Genomic DNA, 23140 nt, shown 5'->3' on the forward strand with positions numbered 1-23140 from the left:
GAGATTAATACTAAATGTATCAGATCTAGAAGAAGAAGGGGAATGAATCAGTTACAGAAACTCATCAAGGGCTTGGAGGCTTACTGTAGACAATTCTCCCGTTTTAATGCTTTGAACTTTGGTTAATGATTATTAGAGATGAAAGAGAATGTGGCTTAACCACGTTCCTTAAAGATTTGCATATTAAATACCAAAGCCAGCAGGTAGAAGTCTGGAAGGGACAAGTGTGTCCTCAATGTCCCCTCACTTGTTTTACATTCAAGGGGGAAACCTTTCAATTCACTTTGGTTTTTACCTTGGAGTCTAAAACTTCCCAGTCCTGCATTTCTCTGCCCATCTTCACCCCCTCCCCCAGTGCCTCCAAATCAAAATTCCTTTTCCTGGCTTCAGATGTCTCAAGGACATATTTCTTCTGGTAAGTAAATAAAAGTATGACATACAAAAGACATCTATATATAGTCCATGTCTTCTGTTGATAATATGTATTGTTTTTCAATCAATAGTGTAAGAAATGTCTACTATGTGTTAGGCACTGATAACTAATAGTGAACCATGCCTCCCCCCGAAAAAAAAAATCTCTGCCCTTGTGGACCTTATTTTATGGCGATTGTGTGGCGAAGACTATAAGAAACCAAGTAAATATGTACTTAGTGATAAATGCTAAACAGAAAAACAAAGGGAGTTGGGGGGTGGGGTGGGTGTCAAAGATTCCATTTTAAATAATGGGGTCAAGAAATGGCCTCAGGGGAGGATTTAAGCAATGACCTGAGCTATGTGGATATTTAGGGGGAGAGCATTCCAAGGAAAGGGAAAAACAAGTTCAAAGGTAGGAATGTGCTTGACATGTCCTGGGGAAAATGAGCCCAGGGTACCTGCAGCAGAGTAATGTGGGGGGGAGGGGGGGAGTAAGCAGATGAGGTTAAACAGGCCACAGGGAGTCCAATCATCGGAGTATGTAGGCCAATATAAGGACTTGGCTAAGGTTTTGAGCTGGAGTATCACGATGTGAGATAGGTGTTTTGAGTAGACTCTAGAGGACTGAGAATTAGGTAGCCCGGTGGCCAGGGCCACAGCGGAACCAACAGAAGTTGTGCAGTGTATTGGGCATCTCGATGCACTGAACACAGAGCCAACACCATTTGCCCATGAACTGGATTTGGGGAGTTTTAGAAAGTATTCATCGCTTGTCCTCTTTCTTCTCCATAGTCAAAAGAGTAGTATTTTCCCACTATGAGAATAGCCAGAGCCTTGGGGGAAAAGAAGTGTTAACCATGTGCTTTTACACATGTTCATGAAAAGAGAAAATACATGGACTGCCCAATACCAAAAACCATGAAAAACATATTGCCATGTCGAGGGAAAGATGGGCCACATTTGTGAATTTCATTAGTAAGTATACCTCGTATCTACCTTAACTTTCCACTTCTGAATCATGTATTTTAATACACAATCACTATTTTTTTAGTGAAGAAACCTCACTACTACTAAGAAAAGTGAAAGTCTGAATTACATTTAGTCACAAAGCTTAAAGAAATAAGCTAATGGGTGGCACGTCCTCCATCAATCACCAGTTTTCCAGCTTCTTCCCGGGTCCTTTCCCCTCCACATTACAAACTCTGATGAGGGTCTAGTCTGCACCAGTGCTAGACACTTGAGATCCAATTCTTACTCTCAAGGGCTTTCAGGTTGGAAGTGGGGTCTACTATGCAAATTAAAAATTTACAAAACAACATGGTAAGTTCTACACTAGAGAGTGGAAAGACAACAAATAGTAGGAAACCAGAAGAGCAACTTTACATTTGTCAAAACAATTGGCAAGCAGATATTATTTTAGAGATGTTTGTCCTCGGAAAAAGTATTATTTGTACCTGTGTCAACTAATCTACATGAGTTTTCAGACTCAACGAACTGGAGTTACCTACTTGTGAACAGAGTTCCAGAAAGCAACAGCAATTGAGGCTTACCTTATGGTAACACCTAAAATACGCAGCACGTTCATCGGAAAATTTCTCCAGTCTCTTTGGACCTTTGCTTGAGGCTTTCTTGAACACTAACCAGCATCGTTGATAAATCTGGAAGGATATACAAAGACTTCACTCAGCATCTCTACCGACTCAGATATTATGTACTGACATTTGCATTTAAATGTTTTCTTTTCGATGTTTTCACCTGTAAAATATTCACAAGCCATAAATGTGATATTGCTTTGGGAAATAAAATTTTTTCAAAAAATTGTTTCCACAACGGGTGTATTATATTGTTCAGACAATTACTGGAATCAAAAGAAAATAAGTATTCGAAAGCAAATTTCTTCATGTTTTGATAACAATATTAGGAGGAACATTTGAGAAAAACTTCCAGAGATAAAAATCCCAAATCAGTACAAATAATATAGGTAGACACAGCACAGCACATGCTCTGATTTCAAATGCAATTAAATATGGAAACTATCGATCTGAGATATTCTAAAGACTTCCTTACTAGTCTGAGAAACAGCCCGTTTATCATTTCTTAAATGTCCAGAGGTACCAGTAAAACAATATAGTTATTAAAATCAACTCTACTGGTTTTCATCTCGCACGGTCATTGAATTTATCAAGGGCTCTAACATGCAGACAAAAGTAGAAAAGTAATTCAATAGAGAAAGGGTAGCCTTTTTAACAAACGATGCTGAAACAACTGAATATCATTAGGGAAAAAACAAACACTTTAACCGAAAACACTCACCTTATACAAAAATTTACTCCAAACGGACTTAAATATAAAACAAAACTATAAAACTTTTAGGAAAAAAAAAAGGAGAAAATGTGTGGGATGATAGTCTAGACAAAGAGTTCTTACACTTCATACCAAAAGCACAATCCGTAGAGGAAAAACATGCCAATTGTACCTCATCGAAACTTAAAACATGTGCTATGTGAAAAAACCCTGTTAAGAGGGTGAAAAGACAAGATACAGACTGGGAGAAAATATTTGCAAACCACATATTCTGACAAGGATTAGTACCTAGAATATATAAAGATATCTCAAATCTCAACAGTAAAGAACCCAACGATGCAATTACAAATGGACAAAGAGAAAGGAACAGACATTTCACCAAAGAGGATATATAGGTGATCAAAAAGCACATGGAAAGATGGTGAACAGCATCAGCCGTCAGGGAAATGTCAATTGACACCACAACGAGATATCACAACACACCTATTAGACTGGCTGAAATAAAAATAATAACAATAACGCCATCAAACACTGACCAGGGGTGCAGAGACATTGGGTCCCTCATACATGTCTGGTGGACATATAAAATGGTACAGCCACTCTGTAACACAGTTTGGCAGTTTGTTATAAAACTACATAAGCAGCATGTGACCAGCAGTTGCATTCTTAGGAACCAATCTCAGAGAAATACAAACGTCCCACACACACACATACGCACAAAAATCTGTATGTGAATGTTCACAGCCGCTTTATTTGTTATCAGCGCCAAACTGGAAACAACCCAAATATCCTTCAATGGGTGAGTGGTTAAACCAGCTGTGCTACACCCGTATCACAGAATACTACTTCACTTTAAAAACCAATGAACTACAATACGGAAACAATTTGAATGAGTCTTCAGAGAATTATGCTGAGTGGGGCTGAGGCTGGGGGGAGGGGAGCCAAACCCAATGGAATTGTCCTATATCTTGACTGTAATGTTAATTGGTTATAATATTGCACTGTAGTTTTGAAGACGCTATCACCACGGAAACTGGGTAAAGGTTCAGGATCTTTGTGTGATATTTCTTTTCTTTTTTTATTATTATTAGTTTCAGGTGTACAAAACAATGTAATAGACATTTACACCCTTCATAAAGTGATAACCCCCACCCCCAATTTACTACCCCTCTAACATCGTACATTGCTATTATGATTCCAATGACTCTATTCCCTATGCTCTACTCCACATCCCGTGACTACATATCTGTATTAAATTATAGTTGACATTCAATATTATTCAGCTTCAGCTTCAGGTGTGCAGTACAGTGGTCAGGCATCTACACAATCCATGCAGTGGTCTCCCTAATAAGACAAGTGCCCATCTGACACCCTGTGTGATATTTCTTACAACTGGAAGTGAATCTAGAATTATCTCAAAATAAAATGCTTAAATTTTTTTAATGGTAAAATGTACAGCTATTTAGCCAAGATCTTAAAATTACAGCCTGCTCTAATAATAGCTATCTACACTCTTCACCAATCCTGTTTCTTCTGCTGTCAGACCACAGTCTAATTAACCACTAGGCCAAGTAACTGTAGGCCAAGTAACTTGAAGAAGTCGAGTTACGAGAACCATAGCTAAGAGTTCAAGCACAAAATCCTTTTCAGGATGGAGATTCAGTCGTGAAAATTAACATTGTCAGTACTGAGTCTGGTACAAAGAAGCCTTACCAACCTCTCACTTGTCTGAATAACCGATGAGACAAACGGCTCCCTCCCTTAAAATCTGACCACCACCAGAGAGAGGACTGTAATTATAGTGGAAATGACTGTCACTCTGATTGTTCAAATAAAAGGTGTGGGAAATAGTTTTCTCACTGTCATTCTTCTATTGGCAACCACTTTCTTTTGTATGTGTCCCTGAAAATGCGTTAGAAATTGAGGACACTAAAGGTATGCAAGAAATATGCCCACTACTGGAAAAAAACAAATATTTTCACTGAGTTAGGTATTTTAACTATCCTAATTATGCCTCAACTTTCAAACCCAATCTTGGATGATAGCATTTCTAACTTTTTAAAAAAATGTGTTCATTTTCCTCACAAGTGAACTGCTATTTGCCTGGCTTGTGTCCAAAAAAGTCTATTGACAAGTGGCCACAGTGGCCGTGTGTGATGTCATCTTGGGTTTGACAGGCGCACTGAAGAGAAACCTTACATCTACTCAGTAAAATCCCAATTTCAACTGCCATGCCCTTCCTCTCCTAAGAACTCTAGAAAAGACACATGGTACTAAAGGATTAAAATCGTATCCGAAATATCTCAGTTTTGTTTAGAGAAAATGAAACAGGAAGACTGAATATGGTAACGTGGACACTAGCCTAACTGGTCTCCACACAAATCTCCTTCCGTGTGTATTTTGGTGGTGGTGGTGGTGGTGGTGATTTTATTGTACCTCATTTCCGGCCTTGAACTGTCACCAACCCTTATATGATTTCTACTATCTTTTCATTGTCATTCCTTCCTTTAAAACCTGATATCCTTCATAAGTGCTTAGCTCTGGTTTCAAATCCCTTACATTTTTACTAGCTTCTTTCCTGAACAAGGAATATTCTGGTAAATTCACCAAGATTTCTCGTGCCAAGAAGCAGCTGAAACAACTAACGATGTGTTTAGAGTTCCTAAACTTATTAGCAGGCCCTCACAATGCTTTGAACAACAGAGTCACAAATGAAACTTCTGGAAGGCTCATGGACAGTTATAAAGATAATAGAAAGCAAATTTTGATCACAAAATTCCTGTTGAGAGGAAATTATATACAGCCTCCGTGTAAGCTCAAGAAGAGAGGAAAGCTTTAAGTAAGATGTGACCATTTTTGCTCTTTATGGTCTATTGCAAGAGTCGGCAAACTTTTTCTGTAGAGGGCCAGATGGTAAATATTTCAGTCTTTGATGTCGCAGGTCTTTGTTGCAACTACTGAACTCTGCAGCTGTAGCAGGAAAGCAACGATAGGATACACGCACATACGTGAATGGTGTGGCTATCTTCCAATAAAACTTCATTTAAAATTCAGGCCGTGGGCCAGATGTGGCCACAGTTTGCCAACCTCTGGTCTATGGTAGCATTTCTCAACAGTTTAAACTCAGGTCACTTTTTGATGAACATAGAAGTCTGTTTGACACATCCTCCTCGTGGGGGAAATAGGGGTTGAGAATCCCCATATATTCCACATCTCCCCGCAAGGCAAAATTTTGCTTCCATATAATTCAAGTGTTGATGTGATGCTTTTTCCATCCCCTCCACCACACTTCTGTCCACTGCTGGGAATCACGGCTCCACAATAAATGCACACTGTCCTGGAGGGCACATTTCCATGCAGAGACATTAGTATCCCCTCTCTGTCCTTGGGATAAAGTTAACTTTTTAGTTATCTTATTCTACAAGGTCAAAGTGAAGTTGGGACACACGCAAACACAGACAGAGATGAGGAGTGTTTTCCATTTTGCCAGCATCCCTTTTCTGTTATCACATCGACGTTCTCTTCTTGTCTGAGCATTCTCCCCTACTCTAAAGATATATCCTCAGCCGCATAGTGCTAAGTTAGCTGCATTTCTCATACCCTGACCTTATTTTCACCTACTCTCCTAAACAAATCAAATAGTCTTCTCATGCAGAATGTTCACATCAACAGCCAGCACTGGCTGCCCTCTGTGCAACGCAGAATGCAAAGCCTGTCATGTGCATGACCTCAGTTAACCCTTCCAAGAGCTTGGATGCAGGTGTTATCACCATCCCCAGTTTCCAAGGAGGAAATAGCGTAGTGAGGTTACTCACTAGGTATTACTCACCAGCACGAAGCTAATAGAAATTAGCCAGGATTCCCACCTCGGTTTGCCTGACTCTGGAGAAGAAATTTTTAACCATCACCTTAGGATTTTCCCAGAAAAGTTGGACTCCAGGGGGTACACAAACGTACGTGGAGGGTCGAGCCGTCTGTAAGAAGTTTATTTTCACACTTAACGTTATCTAACAAGAGACATTCAGTGGTAACCGTAGGATCTTTCATCTGGATGATAACTTTATAGCTTAGTGATGTCAGTGACATTTGCATTTGTGATTTTAAGTTCGCTGGCACCAAGAGTTCACCTACAGTGACAGTTTTTAATGGAGTATTTCTGAAACTGGGGTCTTCACACCCTACCTAGTCCAGGACTCCATGGTATCCTAGCTGTCTGCAAGAAGTGTTTGCTTTTAAAAGAATTCCACTCTGTCTCCTTAAGTGACAAAGTATTCGGTATCCCTCACAGAAGTTCAGAAACCCAAATGTGCTAAGTATTTCTAACTACACTGGAAGTATCTCATGCACCTTCTCAGTTTTCCTTGGCCTGCCTTGTATCTCTTCAGCGTCTTGCTCTTGTTCGTTGTGATTGCAGTAAACCATAGCCCTGGCTGTCTCTGCGCTGCAGGGTCAGTCCCCTACCTGGGCTGACCAGTCACTTCTCCAGAAATACCCAGCCGTCCACTTCGACTGCTGATGTCTGGCCAGAGGCCCCAGCTGCCCTCTCAGAGTCTTGGGTCCCTCTGTTGCTTTGAGACTGAGGAAGCAACTGCCACCATCCAAGGAGAACCCAGCAGCCACAGGAAATTGCCCTGAAAGATGCAATCTGGCAGTAAAGGGGCGGAGACTCTAGCCAAGGAGAAACAGGAGATACGAAGGACCCCAGAAGGTAACTCCTCCGCCATCTGCTATGGCCTGCCAATTTCTCCTTTCACAATTTCAGAATCTGACCTGGTCGATCGCTGAGACCAAGATGGTTATACTTTCCAGTTCTACAAATGACTCTGTCATTATGGGATTTCAGAAGGTGACAGATGAAGACTGAAACGGGAGGGTTCAGTGACATCCTTGAATCATAACTCGCGGGCTGCTACCAACTCCACTTACGGAAAAGACGAGCTGGTTCAGAATCATATATTGTGTGAAGGAAAAAATTCATTTTAATGAGTAAACAGCACAATTCCATGCCTATCATTTATATAGTATACCTCTCATTTGCAAGGAAAGAAATGCTAATTTGGAGAGGTTGCACAGTGGGTAGCAAGGTACATTTTAAATTCACTGAAAAAAAAAAAAAAACAACCCCAGGAAAAACGGGATAATGAATCAAGAAATAAAAATTTTATAAAGAGGATTAAAAATATTTAAAAGTACCCACAGGCAATAAATTGGCTATGTCACTCTTTTGCTGATGGTGAAGTAAATTAGCACAACCTTTCTAGAGGCAAAATTATGCCTGCCCGGTGACCCGGAAATATTAATTCTAGGAACATTCCCCCTCCCCTGAGGAAATAATTAAGGAAATATGCAAACATATGGGAATAGGGTTCTTCAACATAAAAACTGGAAACGCTCTAAAAATATGTTTCAGGGGATTGGTTTAATTAATTATGGCATATCTGTAAACTGGAAATTGCCATCATTAAAAATAATATTTATATCACAGAAAATGCTATTAGTAAATTAAGTATAAAAAGTAGGCTAGCCCTGCTTTTTAATCTGTTTCTATACCAGTGAGCTCCTCATTCAGTGGATAGGGCTCAGCTGCTCATAGAAAGATTGTGCGTTATATTGGAGCCTTCCCCACCTGCCTCATTCATTCTTTCTCTCTCACACTTATAGAGGAAGATCTGTGCTTTAATGGAAAGCTACGCATTCTCTAAGCACACACTCTTCCCAGGGAGATGGGCCTCTGATCCTAGGAACTATTCTCAGCTCTAGATTGTAGAAAACTCATAGAAGTGCAAAAGGATTCTATGCCACAAAGATGCAAATTCCGTCCCTTTCAGTAGAAGTGCCACTGACCTCCCTCCCCCACTGTGGATGAAGCTAGTTCTGCCTCCTTTGGGACGTTTCTTTCACTATGCAGGATCAACAAATGTGTGGGTTCCTTAGAATTCCCTTTTGAATCGGCTATAATGCTCTGCTTTGTTCTCTCCTTTAATGAACAAGTTAAGTAGTCTCTTTAACGAGTTCATTCTGCATCTCTATGGCAGTCATGACTTTACCTGTTTTTGAAAATTATCTTTTAACACAATCCATCAATCACCGAATCCTGTGTGTCTCACCTTCTGGCTGAACCTCACGCATCATTATTTCTTTGCTGGGGACTGTCAGCCCAATCTAAGCCACCTTCTCCTGAGTTTCGGAGAGTTTTCCTGCTTTCATTCTTGCCACATTTCAACCCATGTCCTACATCCGGCGTCCTCTTGAAAACACTAGTCTGACCACGTCAATCCACTGCTTAAAACATGTCTGTGGCTGCCTTTTATTGAACTTTAGGGTAAAAACCAAAGTCTTGACAAGACATTCCATAACCTGCAAGAACTAGCCTCTCCCCACCATCTTAGCCTTATGTTACAGCTTTCTTAACTTACATACTCTTCACTTATAAATATAAAAATAGGCATGTGTTAGTAATGATCAAACAAGGAATACGTTAGTTTGAAAAATTCTCATGGAACTAGTATGTGTCACAGACTGTTCTTGTAAGGATGATGGTTTACCTTTAAGGATTTATCAGTCTGGCATGGTCTACGGAATTATGGTTTGATTTATTTTGTAGTTTATTATTTTTTCCCTCTTCTTTGTTTCTCTCCCTCTCTGCCCGATTTAATTGCTCTGCTTTCCCAAGGCTACATGCATACCTCATTAATCTAGTTAATCAGCAGAACTTGCAAGAAACTGAGTCAGCCCTCCAGACACCAGGCAACCAGGCTGCAATTCTGGACTGAGATTTTCTGTCAGATGACGTATGAGTCACCCATAAAAGCAGGTCAGAGATAACCATCGAGGAACACACCAGACCCCAGGAGATGTTTTCCAGGATGAGTCGCATGACTAACTCCCCCTTTCCTTTGTTCTGCTTCTTCTCGTGTACCTATGCAACTTCTGACCCTTCCAGGAACGGGGAGATGACGTTTGTGCAGGAGTCCGCCATCCTGCTGGAATGCCGGCATTCTGAGCAAACCTGCTTTTCTTTTCACCAACCTTTTCTCTCAATTATTGGTTTTCGAGGGATGAGCAGCGAGACCCTAACCTGGTAACATTCTTGCTTCTATGGGGGCTTAAATAAAAATACACTTCCTCCCACCTTCTCAGTTCTTCTAGCTGGGCTAATAATCAAACTAACAGAGAGAGAGAGTAGCAGGAGAAAATCAAATTTTAATATGTGTGCACGGGGAATTCACATAAGCATGAAAATTCCAATACAGGGAGGCGAAATTGGGTATATACGTCATTTTGGACAAAGGAGAAAGGGGAGGAGGCAGCGATGGGATTTCAAGGGAAGTAGGCAATGCATAGGTAGTCGAGGTAAAGCAGCACACATGTGGCAGGTCAATTCTAGCTTCACTGGGACACGGGAGGTGATCTGGCTACCAGGTGCCCACGTGGCGGCTTCCTACCTACACTAACATACTGAATTCATATTAGGCTGAGGTGAATAAGCTGAGATTTCTTTCCTGGAGCAGATCTTGCCACGTGAACCTCTTGGACAGGAGAGGGGGGAGGGTCAAAGATTCTTTCTGAGTCTTTTGTGTCTTAATAACCAGTTAAAATCAATGTCCCAAAAGGCAGCATCAGCGTTTTGGTCTTCACTACACATGGGAAAGGAACCTTTCCCTTGTCAGTACACAGTCGGGAGAAGCAGCACGAAAAGAGAAAGCTACGTATCCCTTTCCGTCTCTCTCCAATTCCTCTCTGTTCTCCATACCGACGAAGCAGGAGGAAGAGGGGCGGAGAGAGGAACAGAACTGCCTAAAAAAACTATATGCAGTAATAATTATTTAGTTTGTTATTATTTTTAACTAACCTGATAGAAAAACAACTACGTCATAGATATTTAACTACTGGATGAGCAAAAATATCTGAGGGCTGATATCACTCATTAATTCATTCAACAGATGTTTATTGGGTGCCCACCATGGGCAAGGAACTGTTTAGGTCTTAGGGCTGTGGCTGTCAATAAAAATGGGGACAATCCACTGCCTTGCCTGGGCTTGCCCGTGATGAGTTAATCAGACATATATGCGTGTGTGTGTGTGTGTGTGTGTGTGTTATAGTGCACAGATAATATGTCATATGGTGTGAAGTACCATGGAGGAAAACAAACCAAGGAAAGTGGGTAGAAAATTGCTAGTGGTGGGTATTTTGATTTTAAGTAAGGTAATCAGGGAAGTTCTGCCAGAGAAGGTGATATCTGAAAGGGACGAACAGAAATGGGGGTAAATTGAGTGGATACATGGGGGAAGAGGGCTACAGGCAAAAGAAACAACAAATGGACCTTGAGACAGAAACATGCCTGGCCTGCAGGAGGAAGAATCAAGAGGCCAGCAGAAGTCCAGAGAACACAGAGATGGTGGTGAGAGTGGATCGGACTGGGCAGGACGTACAGCTCTTCTTGTAAAGACTTTGGCTTTTCCTCTGAATGAGATGGGAAGTGAGACCAAGAGTTCTGAATAGAAGTTATACAATCCAAGCTGTGTTAAGTAGAGTGCAGGGAGCTAAAGGCAGAAGCAGGTAAACTAGTTCGGAGACTGTTGCAATAAACCACGTGGGGAGCACTGCCCAGATGGAAGTGGGGAAGGGGTTGAGAAGCGGTCAGAATCTGGATATATTTTGAAAGTAGAACCAACAAGCTTCACGGATGGGATGGGATGTAGGGATGAAAGCAAAGAGTCGAGGATGATTCCAAGATTTTTTTGTTCAAACAAGTGGAAGGATGGAGTTTCCAGGAACTGAGCAAGCCTGAGAGAGGACCAGGACGTATAGGGAGAATGTGCCATTTGAGGATGGCTGCAATAAGTTTGCCATGCCTACTAAGCATCTAAATTTATGTAAACATTATATTATTAAGCATAATGAATATGCAGTTGTGTATATATTGTATATATGAGCCTATAGGTAGAAGATTTTATTGTGCTTTTAAAATGAATTACTAATACTATCTTCCCTATAGGGTTGTTGCAAGACATGAATGAGTTCACGCATTCAGAGCACGTCTATTGCTTGGGAAGTGACCCATAGCAGTTAGCAGCTCACACCACCCAACAAGGTGGTGGTCTGCATGTAAACAAGGAGAGCACACGTTTTGGTTCTTTCATGTACTCATTCATTTTGAAAACATTTACTAAGCACCTACTACACGCTGGGTCCTATTCCAAGCACTGGAGACACAGCAACGTACAAAGCGAAGTCCAGAGACTCACTTTCTAGTATGCAGAGACAGACAAGTAGCTCTCCCAGCCCCTGGCACAATGCCGGGCATGTGGAGTTAATGGTTACAGCCAATATTTGTAGATTACCATTTGGTCGTATGCACTCAATTAGCCTTTGGTGCAGTTAAAAAGAAATGATCTCATTGTGGCTTCCACAAGGACATGCAAAGCAGTCACTGAGTGATCATCAAACCCAAACCACCAAGACTCAGCTCCAATTTCATAGGCTGGCCCTCTATAATCTGACCCCTCCCTACTTGACAGGCCTCATCTCCTGCACTTCCTGTTTCGCTCATGACGCACCAGCCTCCAAAATGTTATATTCCTCTCTGAGGAGGGACGAAAGAATGTGCCAGAACTGTCTTTCCCTTGCTGTTCACAGGGCTGCCTCCGTTTCATCCTTCAGGTCATAGGTGTAACTTCTCTACTGATTAGCTACTGTTGCAAAACACAGCAGCCCAGCACTTAGCAGTAACACAACAAGCATGTATCGCTTCTCGTGAATATGACAGTTGATGAGGCACTTCTGCTGATCAGACCTTGCTTCATTAATCATGGCAGAGCTCAGTCACATGTGGGCAGGCGAGGCCAGGGCTGTCTTGAGTTGGCCTGGGGTGACTCAGCTCTGCTTCACATCTCAGAGCCACCAGCAGATTAGCTGGGGCTTATCCTCATGGAGGAAGCAGGGGTCAAAGAGAGGGTACGGGAAAAATCACTGCTACCTGAGGGGACCAACAGTACCAGCGGATAAAGGTAGGACTTCAGTCTCCTCGTGTCATCTGCACTCACACCGCAGTGGGGGTGGTCTCATTGCCCCTGGGCAGTGGTGAAAATCCTGACTCTCCACTAGGGCTCCTCTGACAGCTCCCCAGTGGGGACCAGGGTGGGCGTCTCATCACAGCTGGGCGAGGGTGGGATCCGGGCTCCCCAGGCGGTCTCCTGTGACATTGGGGAGCATAACGACTGACTGGCGGGGACGGAAGTCCTGGGTTCCCACTTGACCTTCATAGACACCACCGTAGTGGGTGGACCACCTTGTTACAGCTGAAAGGGACCAGAATACAGCAGCCCAAACTATGCTACTTTGGCACAAGGATTATTTTGAGCTGAAAGCAACAGAGAGACAGCAGACACAGGAAGAGCTCTCTTCCATCCCCCTTTCTGCCTCAAGGTCAGGCATCAGTTTCCCTTTCCAGGTGACATCAACTTATATTTGTAAAGGTGTTTCTTTCTCTCATACTGGGAACACCAGAGATGGCACCAAGATGAGTCTGTGTAAGAAACTGTACTAAACAATGACACTGTAACTTCCCCGGTCATCTTCCCATGATTTACTGCCCTGAGGAGCTCAGATCCCCTTTCCTTTGTCTAGTCCCTTCTCCACATTTTCCACCCTTTGTTAAAATGGTGTATATGACCGCGAACCTAAGCACTCTTTGGTTCTATTTCTTTTCCGTGAAGTCCCCACGAATGTAAAAGTATCGATGAAATCTGTATACCTTTCTCCTGTCAATCTGGGTCCCATTGGTTTAATTCACAATGCCAAGGTACAGCACCTAAGAGGGTAGAGGAGAATATTTTCCTGACTACAGAGACTCTCCAGGATGGAAGTCCCAGGCCCCTCACACAGCCGTCACCGGATGGGTGGGGGTGGAGACACAGTCCACTCTGTGGTGTTTGGCTGATGCAAAGCAGTCATTTTCTAAAACGTTTTCTGTATTGCTAGGCTGCCTCATTTCCTGGTCTCTTGGCTAGGAAAAAAAGGGGGTTTTGTTGGGATTTTTTTGGTACCCCTTGGCATTTCTCGGTTGCTGGCTTCTTTAACTCTAAGTCTGAGATATATGAGGCCAAGAGGAAAGCCAGAGAACTCATGGCTGTGTTGTTCCTCCAATCCTGAGGTCCCAAGACAGTCTGGAGACTCTCCGCTTTGCAGAGCCTGAGGTTGGGTTAATATGTATGCCTGGCTCTATATCATTTATATATAATGTCCAGGGTTTTTAGCTTTACTTAGAAGGAGACACAGGGAAAGGTGTGTCTACTCACTCAACCCAGAATCAGAAGTCTGTAAATGCTTTTATAAGCCAAGGCTTGCGTCAGGTTTGCTAAGATTCATCTCACATGGTAAAGCCCAGAGTCGGTGAATGAGGACAATAAAGTTTTGGGGTAAAGGTCATGGAAGTAATTGAGGCCATCCATGCACTCACAATCTACCATGATGTCACTTCAGAAACCCCCATCCCACCTACCAAATCTAAAGTACCTCCAGCTCCCACACACTAACTTAAAATCAATATCTGAATTAGCTTGCTCATTGGTCTTCTGCGTATTTATGTTTTCCCTCCCTCCCTAGAAGGTAATAATTAAAAGAAAATCACATTTTATCTTAATCTCCTTGAATCCTCAGGCCTAGGAGAGCATTAGATTCTCATTTCTTTATGTTTAAATGACAGTGAATAAATGAATGAGCAAATAAATAAATGGGAAAAACTCATACATGGTATTCATGAGATTTCCAGAATTTCATAAATTTGCCCTTGGACATCAAGGTGCCTCAGAATGGGCCTAACATTCCAAACAAGACTTAACATCTTTACACAAGATTTTAAAAAAAAAGAAAAGAAAAGAAAAAAAAAAAGTCATACATATATAGATTGCAAACATTCAGATTAGGTGGAGAGGCATGCTTTTAAATAAAACTATATAACCGCATTTTTTCTTAAAAGGTGCATTCTACAAAAATGCTATTTTCTATATCATGGAGAAAGGCTTCAGCGGCTATCTGTCACATCATTGTTTTCAAATATAAATGGGTTTCATTCTAAAACCACAGAACCTCAAGATGACTGTATTTCCCTATAGACTAAAATAAATATATGCCGATAATTAGAAACAGGCTCTAACCAAATTAGAAAGACATCTCTCTGCCGTGGCAAAAAAAAAGAAAATCCTAAATTAGAGAGTTTTCATTAAAAATGCCTATTCTGAAGTCGAGTCACTATTAGGATTTCAGAAGGAAACATTGCAGCAAGGCTCGGTCCTTCACACGTCCACACAAATGGAGACAACAATGAGTAAAAGTCATTCCACAAGAGGGCTCAGTACAAAAATAAGAGTGTCACTCTCAAAGAAAGGAAATGAATCCCATGGTTGAGAAAGCACTCTTTAAAACACACACACACACACACAGAACAGATATTGCCAGAAAATGGCAGAGGGTGAAGATAAATAGCCATGGTGTCAAAAAAATCTAAGCCAAGCATTCAAGAGAAGAAAAGCTGGGTGACCTGGAGGAAACAGTTGCATATTTGCATGGGCAATTTACCACACAGAAACATAGCTTCAAAAACTATTCTTGTTATGTAGAGATGTGAAATTGACAGCACCTGCAAGGTTGATTGGCTGGGTTTTTTTTGGGGGGGAGAGGGGGTGATGAGGGACTGTTTTTGTTTAGTTTTCTTGAAGGATGAGCAGATTTAAACACTGTCAATACAGTAACTCTTTATAACTCATCATCATCATCATCATCGTCCTCACCACCCTTCACTGAACGCTGACTAGATTAAGTATTTCACAAGCATTTTCTTATTTAAGTGTCACTAGGACCTATTAATGTCCCCATTATACAGATGAAAAAACAGAGGTTCTGAGACTTCGGCAATGTGATCATAGCCACACTAATATATTACATCGCACTCATCTATTAGCTAACATACTGTGGAGTCAATACTTGGAATCAAGTCTGTCTGCCTCCCAGACCGTAATTTCTACCTGGAGCTCAAATAACCAATGTTTGAACAAAAGCAAACCTTCAGGACTATCCTTTTTTTTTTTTTTTTCTGATTCTTGGTCCAGCCATACTGGGCATTTTCCTTTTGAATTCACTTTTCAGGAATTGAATTTATTCCTGACAGTAAAATGACAGTGTACCAAGTCATTATTAGCAGAATAGTCAAAAATGAGATGATTACCAAAAAAGAAGTTATATAATACAGTTGCTAACCACAGACATTGCTGTTTGAAAATAGCATTTAGGGGACATATCTTCTCTAAAATTACAAAATCAATCCAAAACTATAATTTTCGTCTTAATTTTGGCATTTCTTGGGGAAAAAAAGTACTAATTTATCTTGTGAAATAAATCAAATAACAAAACCAATGATCAAAAAATAAAAACATTGTTTGTTGTATCACAAATTTAATATTAAGACAGGTATACCCCAAGCTCTAAAAATGGGAAGCTTGGGATAAAATCAAGGTTAATAAAAATACCATCAGTCTGACTTTCAGCAAATCACTTATCCTTTGGAGCCTCAGTGTTTTCATCTGTTAACTGGGGATAATAGTATTTATGACACAGGTTTGTATGGAAGGTACCCAACAGTTAGTAAGTGCTTGATAAAGGCTAATAATTATTTTGTTTTTTATACATTATTTTCCCAGCTGCATGTCTTACTATTACTATTCATATTAATTTAACAGGTTAAAAAAATGTCTAAACCTGATTATTAAAATGCTGTGAAATAGCCTTTTGCTACATATCATCCAGATTATACAAGATCTGACAATTAAGTTCGCAAACTTGTTGCAACAATGTTGCTAACCTTTTTTTTAATATCAGAGGGATTATTCATTATGAATTTGTACCAACTGGACAAACAATGAACCAAATTTACTACTTGGAAGTGCTGAAAAGGCTGCGTGGAAAAGTTAGACAACCTGAACTTTTCACCAACAATTCATGGGTGTTGCATCACGACAATGCACCAGCTCACACAGCACTGTCTGTGAGGGAGTTTTTAGCCACTAAACAAATATCTGTATTGGAACATCCTCCCTACTCACCTGATCTGCCCCCAATGACTTCTTTCTTTACCCAAAGATAAAGAAAATATTGAAAGGAAGACATTTTGATGACATTCAGGACATCAAGGTAAAAAAGAGTTCCAAAATTTCTTTGAAGGGTGGACTAGGCGCTGGCATTGGTACATAGATTCCCAAGCAGAGTATTTTGAAGGTGACTGTAGTGATATTCAGCAATGAGGTATGCAGCACTTTTTCTAGGATGAGTTTGCGAACTTAATTGTCCAACCTCGTAAAAACAGTCGACCTCTGAGTGACAGATGACTGTAGACAATGAACACTATTCCTGCATGGTTAGATCAACAGTGCTGGGGGGAGGAGGGTAAATTTTGCTCCCCAGGGCACATTAGACAATGTCCAAAAATAATATTTACTTGTCACAACTGGGGAGGTGCTTTCCGTGTCCATGGGTGGAGGCCAGGATGCTGTTAAACACCCTCAAATGCACAGGATAGGCCCCTACTATAAAGAATCATCTGGCCCAAAATGTCTACAGTGTCAAATTTGAGAAAAACAAGACGTTAGATACAGTAGAGTCTTCTCAAAATTAAAACCTTTACCTCAGATTTGAAAGAACTTGATCAAAGTCTGTTTAACAAGACAATGTACACCCAAAGTGTTTGAAAATGCAGTACAACCCAGCACGTGTCACTTTGGAAGCCAAATATCAAGATGACCGGACACGTCTGTTAATGGGACACAAAGCTTTGGGGTCCAATAGACACAGATTTCCCAACAAGCCAAGACACGCCCGTTGTCCCAGGACAAAATAGTCAAAACTTCAAAGAATTCTCAAAGTCACATGAGAGCAATTAGTTCTGGACCGGGAGGTCTAGACAAAGCCTGAGGAAATGCCACTCAGACTGCAGGGCTCAGAGCTTCCTGGAATCATGCCCCAAACCAGGCCTGGCTAGAAATCTTATTGCCAACCACGAAATGGAAAATAAAAGAAAAAGGGCCTGGTAAGGACTGATTAGTAGGAAAAGAAACACAACTAAGGCTGTGAGCAGCAGCAGGCCCGGCGTACAGAGTCACAAGTCTACATGTGACTTAGAAGTTTTCTACCAAGTGAGGCACAGACCCACCTGCCACCTTCCACGCCACCGTGAAGTGATGAAAGCATTCTAAACGTGGATTGTGGTGATGGTTACACAACCCCGAGAATAGGCTAAAGCCTACGGAATTGTATATTTTTTGGAGGGCCAATTTTATGGTATCTGAACTACATCTCCAAAAAAGCTGTTATAAAGAACGATCACCCTTACAGACTTGTAAGAAGGGGACTAAAATGCAAAATAATTATCGGATGCCTGACACACCACGTGCCAGCAACAAGAACATCCGTCTTGTACCTATTGAGCGTTTACTACTGGCCAATCACCAGACTGGTGTACTCTTCTTTAAGTGCTAGAACAGTTCCATGATATGGGAGAACAATTATCATTACCATTTTAGAGGTGAGAGACTGAGGTTAATTAAAGAGCCATCCTGATTCAAGAACACACATTCGTGCCCACTAGCGACTACTACCTCACTAAAACATTCCATCTCTTTTAGTCTTATTATTATGTCTCCAGACCTGAATGCCCAAAAGCCTTCTGCATTTAGGCATTAGGAGACTAACTGGCAGCTGGGAATTAGTACTTGTCCTTAGCATTATATCTCTGCAGACAATTTCAATACAGATAAGAAAACCATGAAATCCACACTGTGTGAGAACCCTGCTGTCTGACCCTGTTCAGGGCCCAGCACCGGGTCACAAGCGAGGACCCATTCAAAGAAGCAAAGATGCTTTGACATTAAAAAACAGGTCCAGCAAGACAGAGAACTATCATTTCTGTTATGCTGCTAATCATGGACTGATGAGTGGCCATGTCTCCCCTGTTATTTTATTTCTTCTTTAACATCTGCATTCCTTAATTTTTTAAGTAAAAAACAAAAACAAAAACAAAAAACCCTCTCATTTAAGACAATCAACACGGACGTGTATAGAAAAGAAAAAGGAAGTCTTCCGGCTTCTCATCTCCAGTCCTCGTACAGGACGTTACCGCTTACAGCAATTCCAGCAAATTGCCTCCCAATCACCACTCTCTCCTTAGTCGATTCTAACAAAATCTGGGCTGAATGCCCCCGAGACACTGTATCTTCTAGGCTTCTGGGCGAAGCCAGGTGACTAAATACTGGGCAAGGAGATAGAAAAAGAAGTTTTGTGAGAGCTTTCCAGGAAACCTTAAAAAGGGAACAGACAAAATGAATTTGCCCTCGTGCCTCTCTTCCCTTTTCTGGCCTGTAAAGACGTGAGTCACGGTGCTCCAGCAGCCATATTGGACCATGAGGTAACGTTTAGGCGGGAACCCACATTCTAGAAAATGGAGCAGACATATAGAGGAAATCTGGCTTCCTGAGGAGTGTAGAACTACCATACTAACTTTGACTTCTTTTCCATGAAAGAAAACGAAATTTCTACCACTACGATTCTGAGTCTTCAGTTATATACAGCCAAACCTAAATGAAACAGCGAGACCATTCTGCCTTTCTATTTATATGTAAACCTATATGTATTTGTTTTAATAAAGAGCACCACACCAAGTATAATGCTGCCCAACTTTCTCCTTTACTTTCCCACTTGAAAACAAATCAAAAGCACCTTTCCATTTCAATAGGCATAGCCCTTTGGGTTTAGCATCCCTCTTAGCGAGTGCTGGAGCATACAGCATCTAATAACACCAACGTGAGAGGTCTGCTCTTGGATTTGAAGTTAGCTGTGGATGCGATGACAACATATGGTTCCATGAAAGAAGCCAGCTAAAAGCTGTTTTCTTGGGAACGACCAGGGCATTGTAAGTATAAAGAAGCTTCATGAAATTCTAAGCCCACAGATGTACACTTAAAATGTATCTACATACTCATCAAACCACAAAATAGATATTAGTTGTTGGAGACTAAAATAAAATAAATAAAATAAAAACTTTTAAAGCCACCATTCCCAGAGAGAAGGCAAATTGTTAACCACAGATCCTAAAGTTTGCCATTGCAATGGTATAGCCAAATCCACTTGGCCATTCAAAAGCCAGATCCATGTTTTCAGGCATGTTGCTCAAGCTTTCAGCTTTGGAGAGAAATATTAATGAAAGAAATTCTCTACATTGCCCTTTCTGCTGAAAGTACAATTATTGCAGCGTCCTTATCAGACCTCTACTGAAACCTCAACTGTTTTGAATCACTTCTCAGTAAAATAAAAGACCAGGCGAGCTGCACCTTAATAAACTTTGCCTATGATAAATAAAATCCCATTATTTCATAGACTTTACTTTCTGTGGTAAGCAATTGAACTTAAAACATCTCTACTTCTGAATAAGAAATTACACTCGCCTTTCACACTGGTGCTCAGAACAACAACAACAAAAAAAAAACCAAAGAAATGCGCTGCTTTCTGATAAGACTATTACTGCGTTCTCTGGGAGTTCAGCCACGTGTACGAAGAGCTATCTATTATTGGAAGATGGAGTTGGGCCAGATATTTCCGAAAAACACTGTTTAATTTAATTACAAGGCTCTAGGAGGCATCCAGCAATTGGACATCTTTTTTGTATCAAGTTTTTTTGTTGTTGTTTTGTTTCTTTAACCAAGCATACTTGGTTTGTGCCAAATAACTTACTCGGTTGGTTTATAATCAAACCAGGAGTCTGCAGCAAGGAAGTCCAAATTCTAAGGAGACGATCATTAGTTCTAACATTCTTAATACCTGAGTTGTCAGCCTCTACATTTTGTTTCACTTCCCAGCCATCCCTAGCAGCTATGGATCAAAGGGAACAAATACATTTCTTTCCTGGATATTCCCCAGTTAGAACTCCATGAATCCTGGCGCCAGGCTGTCGTTCCAGGTTTGGGGGCTCACTGTTCACAACGCAGAGAAAGGACAACCCTCAGATTGAAAGTGTTCTTTAAACAGCCTGCCTTTATCCAACATTATCAAGAGAAGAAGGAGAAAACTGTCAGGTTGGCAATTCTGAAATCTGACCTCATCACACCTAAAAGAGAGGAATGTGGGAAACGGTGAAAACATTCTTGATTTGCTTTTATGCAGGCTTCTCGGCCAGAGATCAGAGAAGACTGAACTTTAACTGGGAGAAGCAGCCAAAGTCAGAGTAAAACTTAGTGAGTGAAAGTGGTTAGAACAGAAAGGAAACAATGTAGCTTGTGGCTGGGAATTGCCATAAAATTTTTTTTTTTTTTTTTAAATCGTGCACACATTAAAAAAAAAAAAAATGTTTCTTAAGTGTTTGGCCCCAAATCTGCAGGCAAATCTTCAAACCAAATTGAATCACCAAGTGGGAAGACCTGAATACATCTTCTAACAAACCCCTCTATAATTTCAGTAAAGATGAAAGGATTGCCTGAAATATTCTATTTTTATTATTGCCTAAATTATAATAATAATAATTTTAAGTTGTAAAAGTAGGCAGTACAGTTTTTATGTGGTCCATGTGCCAATGGATAATAATGGTCAATATTTAATGAGAGCCTTGACTCTGGGTTTCTACATAAACGCAATCTATTTAACTCTCCCAATAAGAGGCCTAGGGTTACTGGCTCCATTTAAAGGTGAAGAAACCTCAAAGGGTGAAATAATAGGGTTTGACATCTCAAAACCCGATCTGCATCTAGATTTTTCCATATTCCCTCTCACCCCGCACAAAGGTGTCCCACACTTATCACAAGCCCTGAAGAAATAAAATAATAAAACTAACAAAAATACAATGTGTTCCCTGCCCTTTGGGGTATTTCAGGGAATAGTCTTCCTCTGACAGTACTATTTACTACATAAATACTTTCAAATAAATCTCCTAAATCCTCTGAGTCTCTGTTTTCCTCACTGAATAATGAAGAAAATGCAGCCCACACCTTCCTTGCGACGCCACAGCGCCATGGTAGGAGGTCCCGACAGCATCCAATGGCCTGTTTCACTGTTAGTCACTGGAACAGATATTTCTCAAAATCAGATCATTCAAGGAGAGCATGTGGTCAGAAAGGCCGAGTTTGGGTTTCTGGGAGTGGCAGAGGGTTCAAAGAGCAGGGCTTGTGAAATTTCACTGCATCGTAAAGAGGACACTTACCAGCACATACTTGCTTATGTTAGCAAGTGGACCAGACTGCTCCACGGGACCAAAGGGACAAAACCCCAGGTTGCATCTTTACCTGCAGGAAGCTGCCCCTTCACTTCCTCCTGCTTTAGCATAACGCCACGTCCCGTCTCAAGTCCTAATACTTCCCTTTCACAGTATTTTCTCCCCTCTCCCACTGCACTACTTTCCTCCTCTCATCCCTCCACCACCTCAAAATGGGAGGACCATTTTGGGTTAGACCTGGAAGGTGCAGGGGACATGTTAAGAGGTAAGTGGGAGAACCACCCCTAACCCTGTTTCACAAGCCTTTCAGCAGCACAATTTTTCAAGCCCGGCATGCAGGAGCTTAACAAGACTGCATCTAAATGCTTGGATTCTGGGGCCAGAACAAACACGGTTCCTGATGCTGACCCTTAAACACAGGTATTTCATGAACAGTTGCGACATTTCGCTGGAGTTTTGAAGTTAAGTGCCCTCAAAGAGTCAGTGGTTGGTGAACATACAGAAAATATTCACTGAGCACCTATTACGTGCCAGGCACATTTCTTTTACTTGTCTAGGCTTATAAGGGGTTGCATTAGCTGAGGTACTTTGACTCACAACAAACGGAAAACCCATTCAACCTTATTAAAAAAAAAAAAAAAAAGGATTTTTAGTTGCAGGAGACAGGTGAAGCTCAGGGATTTTCCAAGAGAAAGAAGTGAAACAATGTCACAAAGGATTAAGAGTCAAACCAGAAAACTCTTCAGAAAACCACTTTGTTCTCTCTCTGTTCCTTGGGTGCTGACTCTCAGGGGGTGTGCGTTCACTCGTCTCTGCCTCTATCTGTAGTCTTCCTCCATTAACTACAGAATTAATGAACACTTTAATTTAATTAAGTAACTCATTCAGTAAGTATGGATGGAGTGTCTCTGGTGCACCAGGCACTCTTCTGACACTCAGTGACAAAACTGGCAAAAGTGACGTGCTGCTCATGGAGTTTAATTCTAACAGGGGCACACAGACAGTCAACATCCAAGTAGAGTATGAAGCAGGTTGGCGGGTGAGGCATAATAAGAAATACGTATTTCGTTTTTGTCCCTGGTTCCTACCACAGAGCTCCTAAAACCCTTGGCATTTCCTGAGTGATGGGACGGACAGGCGTTTTAGGAGCACCTTTCCTTATTCATAACAAGCTCC

At 41.2% G+C, this 23140-nt stretch overlaps 1 protein-coding gene across 2 annotated transcripts in view; it reads right to left on the bottom strand.

Annotated features, from left to right (window-relative positions):
- Positions 1 to 23140, bottom strand: part of DOK5 (docking protein 5) — a 127227-nt gene that overhangs the window by 64309 nt on the left and 39778 nt on the right. For both annotated transcript variants that reach the window (XM_019726052.2, XM_019726053.2), the window contains exon 2: positions 1965 to 2072. In XM_019726052.2, the coding sequence (XP_019581611.1) occupies positions 1965 to 2072 (108 nt within the window). The remainder of the gene's footprint in view (positions 1 to 1964; positions 2073 to 23140) is intronic.

Source organism: Rhinolophus sinicus, linkage group LG13 (genome assembly GCF_036562045.2).
Source record: "Rhinolophus sinicus isolate RSC01 linkage group LG13, ASM3656204v1, whole genome shotgun sequence".
NCBI lineage: Eukaryota > Metazoa > Chordata > Mammalia > Chiroptera > Rhinolophidae > Rhinolophus > Rhinolophus sinicus.